Genomic DNA, 7,586 nt, shown 5'->3' with positions numbered 1-7,586 from the left:
AAGTGGCTGTGAGGGAGCTCTCCGGGCGCGACGTTTCGGCCAGAACAGCTGTTCCCGCTGCCCCGTGTGGCTTCCCCGCCCCGCCGGGCTCCGCGGAGGCAGGGAAGGGGTGGCGGACCCCGTTCCCCCTCGGAGCGGCACTTTTTGGGACGAGCCTCCCCGCGCCGGCGGGGGCGGGCGGGCGGGCGCGGGGCGCGGCCGGGGCGGCGGCGGCGGCAGCCGGGGGAAGGAGGGGGCTGGCGTCAGGCGCTGGGCAGCCACTGGCACGGGAGCTCCCCCCTCGCCTCGCCTCGCCTCGCCTCGCCTCGCCTCGCCTCGCCTCCCGCGGCGGGGAATAAAGGCACCTGGCCCGGCGCTGCGCGCCGCCGGAGCGGGAAAGCGGCGGGCAGCGGCGGCGGCCCAGCGGGCGTGCGGGGGTCGGGCCGGGCCGGGCCGGACCCCGCCGCGCAGCCACCTCCATGCGCCTCGCCGGCGGCGCCGGCTCCCCCCGGGCGGCGCCCTCGCCCGGGAACGGCAGCCGGTGGCGGGCGGCGGAGCCCGGCGGCGGCGGCGGCGGCGGCAGCAGCCCCAGCCCCGAGGCGTGGTCGGGGTCGCCCAACGGCAGCCTGGGCGGCTGGGACCCCTTCGGGCGGGACGAGGAGCTGGCGAAGCTGGAGATCGCCGTGCTGGCCGTCACCTTCGCCGTGGCGGTGGTGGGCAACGGCAGCGTGCTGCTGGCCCTGCGGCGCACGCCCCGCAAGGCGTCCCGCATGCACCTCTTCATCCGCCACCTCAGCCTGGCCGACCTGGTGGTGGCCTTCTTCCAGGTGCTGCCCCAGCTCTGCTGGGAGGTGACCCACCGCTTCCACGGCCCCGACGGGCTCTGCCGGGTCGTCAAGCACCTGCAGGTCTTCGGCATGTTCGCCTCGGCGTACATGCTGGTGGCCATGACCGCCGACCGCTACATCGCCGTCTGCCACCCGCTGAAGACGCTGCAGCAGCCCACCAAGCGCTCCTACGGGATGATCGCGGCCGCCTGGGCGCTCAGCCTGCTGCTCAGCACCCCGCAGTACTTCATCTTCTCCCTCAGCGAGGTGGAGCGCGGCTCGCAGGTCTACGACTGCTGGGCGCACTTCATCATGCCCTGGGGACCCCGCGCCTACATCACCTGGATCACCGGCGGCATCTTCGTCGCGCCCGTCCTCATCCTCATAACCTGCTACGGCTTCATCTGCTACCACATCTGGCGCAACGTCAGGGGCAAGACGCGGCCGGGGGAGGCGGCGGCGGGCGGCGGGCGGCGGGCGGGCGGCGGCGGCCCGCGGCGGGGGCTGCTGCTCGCCCCCTGTGTCAGCAGCGTCAAGACCATCTCCCGCGCCAAGATCCGCACCGTCAAGATGACCTCCGTCATCGTCTCGGCGTACGTCGTCTGCTGGGCGCCCTTCTTCACCATCCAGATGTGGTCCGTCTGGGACCAGCGCTTCCCCTGGGTCGGTAGGTGACGGGGAGGCCCCGGCGGGCGCCGGGAGGGCACGCCGCCGCTTTCCCCCCGGCCGCGATGGCACGCGTTGGGGTCCTCCGGGGGCGCAGCCGGCTTTCCCGGGGCGCTGCGCACTCCTGAGCCGAGCGTGGGGGAGATGGGGCCGCGGGAGCCGGGAGCGGGACCGGGGCGCGCCCTCCCCGCGCCGTCGCGCTCGACGAGCCCCTCTGCCCCCCGGGGAACGGCGGCTGAAAGCCCTCCGCCCCGCAGGCGCCTCTGCGCGGCGAGGTGGGCGAGCCCTCGGGGCCGCCGCCGCCCTCGGGGCCGCCCCGCCGGCACGGCTCGCACTGCCGGACGGGGCGGCCCCGGGGAGCGGCGGCGCGGAGCCGGCGGCGCTCGGCTCGACCTGTCCCGGGAGCAGCCGGAGCGGAGCGGCTGCTGGTGGCGGCTGGGCCCCCGGAAAGGAGCAGCAGCCGCTGCCTTCTCATCCCGAGCAAAATTGGCGGATGAGGACTGAAATATTTGCTGCGATAATTTGAACCAGCAACGTTTTCTTCCATTTGAAGCCGCCGATGAATAAAACTTTAGAACCCTTTTGTGTTATTATTAAACATACACACATGTATGTCACGAGTAATTATATGAGCAGGGAGCTTACTAAGCCTGCTTTCCCGTGACTGCTTTACATGTGCATTCCCTGCTGTCTGATAATGGGGTTGAGCACACCCCGAACCCTTCCTCTCAACAGGGCAGTCGCCTCTGAGTAGCGCCTTTAGTCAGCCACCAGTTCTCACGAAAGAGTGGCGATTTAGTGTTTTGGAGATACCTGTCCCTCTATTAAATCTGGCTGAAAATACTTGATGAGTTTAAAAGTTATTACTTGGGGAATGACAGGCAACACAGTAACATATACCCCGTTTCCTCATAATGAAAAAGATGCAAATCAAAATGTTGGAATTCATAATTTCTTGTTATTTTTTTAAATCCCCAAATTATCACACTGTAGTGAGAGCATTGATTGCCCCTAATATGCGACTAAAGTCAAGCCTAAAACACAGGTCTCTACAGAGAAATAAAGGCTTGCAGTAGACAAATAGTTTTTTTTTTTTACTTCAAAAGAAATGCAGACCTAATTCAACAGATGGGTATTTGGTAGGTTTGTTTGAAGAGATTCTTTAAATCTACGGAACTGCGTAACACAGCAATTGTAGTTCTTTGGAGATTCAATTTTTACAAAGAAAGGTCACTAATAATTGATTAGGCTAAATATGTATTTAGAGTATTTGATAATTTAACTAGTTATTGAAGGTAGACGACCATAACTGTTTTATTGCATAGTGCTAACTTCCATTTTTCCCCTAGTGAAAATTGGTTCAACCTCTGAAATCCAGATTTGATTCACAAGCCAGTAGTTACTTGAGCATTCAACACTTTTCAGCATGCAAATGTATACAGCAAAATTCAGTATTATTGAAAGCAGTGGGAAATCAGTGGGAATTTTGCCATTGCCTCCCAGGGTAACCAATTTTTAAAACAAAAGTCTGAATAAAAACTGTTCAGGATTTAAAGCATGAGCTTATCAACACATGGCTAAACATCAGTGGAAACGGGACTAAAGCATTATTTTGGATGGATTGCCCCCTAACTTCTTCTGTCACAGCTTTTTGAAGTCTGTTCGGACAAATTCCCATTGACTTCAATGGCAGCCTTACATAAGTAAGAATTTTCCTGATCATGTCCTCATTATTCATTTCAAATGCTGCTGCTCAACTTTTAGAGCTAGAATTATTCAGGAAAATAAATCCGACAGTTAATGAAGCAGTTGACTGAACGGTGCGAATGTTCTTTTGATGATTAAACCGCTTTCTTCCCCCCTCCCCAGATTCTGAAAACACTGCGACTACCGTCACGGCTCTGTTGGCCAGTCTGAACAGTTGCTGTAACCCGTGGATCTACATGTTCTTCAGCGGGCACCTCCTGCAAGACTGCATACAGAGCTTCCCTTGCTGCCAAAAAATAAAGCAAACGCTGAGTAAAGAAGATTCAAACAGCAACAGCAGGCGACAGACTTCTGTTACCAACAACAGAAGCCCAACCCACAGCTTGAACACCTGGAGAGAGTCACCCCACTCCAAATTGACCAGCTTCATCCCCATTCCAACCTGAGACAGGCCCCGGGGCAGGCAGGGCTTGCAGCCCCCTAACAGCGCTCGGGAAGGTTAGCACTTTACGCTGGTCAAAGGCACCAGTCGTGGTAACAAGGAATGACTAAGATGGCCGTAAGACAAAACATGCTGCATTGCTCGATAAGCTATTCTGCAGCGTGTAAATTATTTTCTGAAAGGTATTTAGGATTTGGGCAACTGATCAGGAAGGCGTGACAACAATAAAGCAATTATTTTTCTAAATAGAATTTATTATTTTATTTTATTTTTTTTTGTTTCTAAAGTACTAAGTGCGTTGTTTGCTTGTTGTTCAAAGCAGTAAAAATAGCGGAGTTGGCATGTGTTGGGGTAACTCCGCTCTATTATAGTGTTAATGCCTAAAACTTCTCATGATTGTCAATGAAGTCACAGGGAAAGAATATGATATGAGCAAGATCACAATTTAAACACAAAAAGAAAAGAGTTGGGAGAAAGTCTTGACTGTCCAGATAAGGAATATGGTTAGACAGTGTCTGAGCTATTGGGAATTTAGTTGATCATACTGCTTTATCTTGCAAAGGTCTAGCAATTCTCAGATAATAAAATCTAACAGCCCTTGTGAAGGCAAATCCTTCAGTGCTGCCGATGTCTGTATGTGTATTGTGGGGTTTCATTTTTAGGGTGATATTTCCTCTTCCCTTCTTGTGGATGGAAGTTATACAGCATAATTTTTTGTGTTGTTGCACCTACCTTGATTTTTTTGAACTAATTTGAAAAAATATATCGATAAATAAGTATGATAAGCTATGACTAGCTCAGCACTGTTACAAACAGATACACTAAGAAAACTCATCGTGACTACCAGAACCACTTGCTCTATGGGTAAGAACTGCATCTTTTCTTTTTTCTTCACTAAGACAGCTAGGATCAAGCCACATTTGGTTGTCAAGCAAATAGCCCCATAAATTCGGGAGAATGTGGTGTGGGGGGTGTTGGCAGATCATGACAATATAGGCTTAGAAATTGGCAGTAAACTGCAATAAATAAATAAATAAGTTTTGCTGTGGTTTTTAAGTCCTGAGGGTCTCTTTGAGAAGTACAGCTACCTGTCTGCTCCATTTTCCTGAGCTCTCTGGGTCCTGAAATCCAGGCGTTCCCCTAGCACCGCGCAGGGCTTCCGATGCAGTCCCAGCTGGCTTGCTAGAGCAGTGGGACACGTGCACGGCTGCATAACGTGCATGCTTATGTTTGCAAGGAGGAACCTCAGCAGCAGGTTTGTCTCTTTCCCACCAAAACCAGACAAACAAGACTGCTTTTCTAATTGCCTGAGGAGAGAAAAAAATTGGGCCCGCAACTGTGGCTTTCACTGAGGATGGTGCTGGCCCCAAGCCTGTCGCAATAATGGTAGCAGAAATTAATAGAGCTAGATGCAGGATAAGATCATATTCAACCTGTTGTCCACTCCAGAAGCTCCCAGACATATCACTGACTATTCCAGGCAAAGAATAGGGAAGATTATAGCTCAAAAAAAAAAAAAATTAGATTTTGTTGTCACTACAGAAAATCTTAGCTGTTCTCGCTTCGTTTCTTGTTATCATTTGCTCTTCAGGAGAGCAATCTGGTCTAACGTTTTGTTGTTGTTCAAAACACTAGAGCCCGAAGGACAGGGTGGTGGAATGGCTTATATTTAACAGACTATCTTTTTGACCACTTTTAGTACACAGATGTGACTACAGCTCTCACCAGTTCTGGGTGAAGGTTTGTGAACCTGAAGTTATATTTTAGCCCAAAAAAATGCATGCAGTGGCACTGGGTGTGTGTGTATTTGTGCACTTTATATGTACTGCATATAGTTCGCAAGTAGGTAGTTCACAGTTACTGAAATTGCAAATGTTTCAAGTTAAGTACACTATCCTTTGCCTAGTTTTCTATTTATTTGTGTTACTACTTTCTTTGTACATAAAAATATATTAAAAAGTAATTAGCTGTACTAACAGAATTTTCATGTTTGTGGAATTGAATTATTTTTCTATTACACTTTATACTCAAACAGAGAAGACAACGAGAAAACAAATGTAGACTAATGTTGATAAGAAAACTAAGCTGGGTAATGACCAATATGTAAAAAAAAGTAAACAGACTCAAAATTATAATTTTCAGTTTCTTCCAAATATGTTACAAAATCTAGGCTTACACTTGGGGCTTGTCAGCATAAATGTACCCTGTGAGTGTTCTACAGTTTCTGTAATTAAATTGACAACACTATTTAGCAGTATTTAGGTTCCAGGCATTTTTGTAAATAGTGAGTTTTGTTTTTCACATAATTGTAACATTGGAAGACACAGCCCGTATTTTTTAATTGTTCATCTGTGGAGATGCGTTGGGGTTTTTTTAACAGCTGCTTTGGGTTATCATGAGGGCACACTAACGAAAACAGAAGGAAACAAGAAATTGTGCAACCATTGCACGTTTAAAACATGGAAACATGCTCTAATAAATCTCTATATTTTTTTGATGAGAAGCATTTTGTTTCTTTCGCTTGACTAGATTTTGCAGGGCCAGAAACATATTTGGTGATGCTCCATATATTTTACAAAATGTAAAATTTCTTCATTAATTTTAATGAGTTGTTTCCATGAAAAGCTTTAAGGAGTGAACAAAACTAAAATGTTTTCCTATTACACATAGTGCATGAAGGACACATGCAAAGAAGGAACGTGCAGTCAGCTTTCCACTATATGCTGCTAGCATTGTTAAAACATGTTACATAGCAGTTATTCACATTTTAGAGGGGTTATTTTGATATTTTTGTTTTAATTTTGGGGAACAAAATATTTAGCTTCTAATGTAAAACACGATCGAATGGCTGAGCCTGCACTCTGTTGTTTGTGCTGGTGTTACTAGAACTGCAGCATTTTAAAGACAATTAGATGGCAGAAGTGGAGCACGTGAGATGATACAGAAGATGGAAAGGATTTTGTTCTTTTACATAAGAAACATAAGTTGCCAAAAAGCTTTTTTTTCATTCATTTCTTTTTAAATTTGTAGGTAAAGATATTGTTGGCTCAGAAAAAAGAAGGGTTTTTTTTCTGTATTACCACATCAAGACCAAAGTCTATGAGAAGACACAAGTTCATGTGTGCCCAATCCTGCAAAGACGAAGGTTTTGTCTGCAGAAAATCTTATGGCCAGTTCCAAATTGTCCAGATTGAAGGACCTTATTAAAATGCACACATGCTCCTTTCTAATTCGTGCATACGGAAACCAGGGCAAAAGGAAAGGAGCTGCAGAGGTAGATGTCGTCCCAGGGCATGTACTGGTGACCCAGCTTTGGGAAGCGAACCCAGATCTTACAGTAGAGCTATTGCTGAAATACAGAGTTACTTGCTACGTAGGGGAAGCTCTTACAGAGTTGTCCTAGATTGAGTTCCCACCTACAGAAAGGACTAATTAAATACAATGTCCTCTTCTAAAAAGTGTCTGCCTGAATTTCAGTTGTACAGTCCCTTCTGTACAGGATGGGAAGAAGTCCTCTCTGTACGTGGAAGACTGGGGAGACAGAAAAGAGTTGAACGCTAGTTTGGAGCTTTAGTTACTGTTACAAGGTAGTTTTCTGTGTTTTTCTTTAGGATTGGGCTTTACTGGAAAATGTAGCACTTGCTACTTGGGTAAAGGAATTACAGGGTGTGTAAATGAACAGGTTTCAAGGTCCAGGAACAGATCACAGCTGCTCCACGGGGAGCAGTCCTGGCTGGTTCAGGTAACAGTCCCTCACACAAGAATAGGTCCAGCTAGTCTTGAAAAAGGCAGGGAACTGTTGAAGGTAATGTAAGTCACGCAGAATGGTTTGTGCAGGTATGTAAGAAGCAAGCAAACAACAACCATGACTAGTCCCTGCTGAGCTTCGTTAGACCCAGCCAGCATGGGTCTGCCTTTCCCAGGACTAGTCCTGCAGAAAGTCCTGGATCGGTACTGTGTTAATG

At 48.9% G+C, this 7,586-nt stretch overlaps 1 protein-coding gene across 1 annotated transcript; it reads left to right on the top strand.

Annotated features, from left to right (window-relative positions):
* Window positions 1-458: 458 nt before the first annotated feature.
* On the top strand, window positions 459-5,585 carry AVPR1A (arginine vasopressin receptor 1A). The gene is made up of 2 exons (XM_076332078.1): window positions 459-1,473; window positions 3,342-5,585. Exons 1-2 carry the CDS (start codon window positions 459-461, stop codon window positions 3,623-3,625), a joined length of 1,299 nt encoding a protein of 432 aa, XP_076188193.1. The 3' UTR covers window positions 3,626-5,585.
* The last annotated feature ends 2,001 nt before the right edge of the window (window positions 5,586-7,586 follow it).

The sequence above is a fragment of the Aptenodytes patagonicus genome, chromosome 1 (assembly GCF_965638725.1).
Source record: "Aptenodytes patagonicus chromosome 1, bAptPat1.pri.cur, whole genome shotgun sequence".
Taxonomy (NCBI): Eukaryota; Metazoa; Chordata; class Aves; order Sphenisciformes; family Spheniscidae; genus Aptenodytes; species Aptenodytes patagonicus.
This window is presented reverse-complemented; position numbering and strand designations above follow the sequence as displayed.

Bases quoted from the DNA above. Each gene is read 5' to 3' on its own strand.
- AVPR1A (XM_076332078.1), top strand. From the start codon at position 459: ATGCGCCTCGCCGGCGGCGCCGGCTCCCCCCGGGCGGCGCCCTCGCCC. The intron at 1,474-3,341 runs GTAGGTGACGGG...CCCCCTCCCCAG, and splicing joins CCAGCGCTTCCCCTGGGTCG to ATTCTGAAAACACTGCGACT.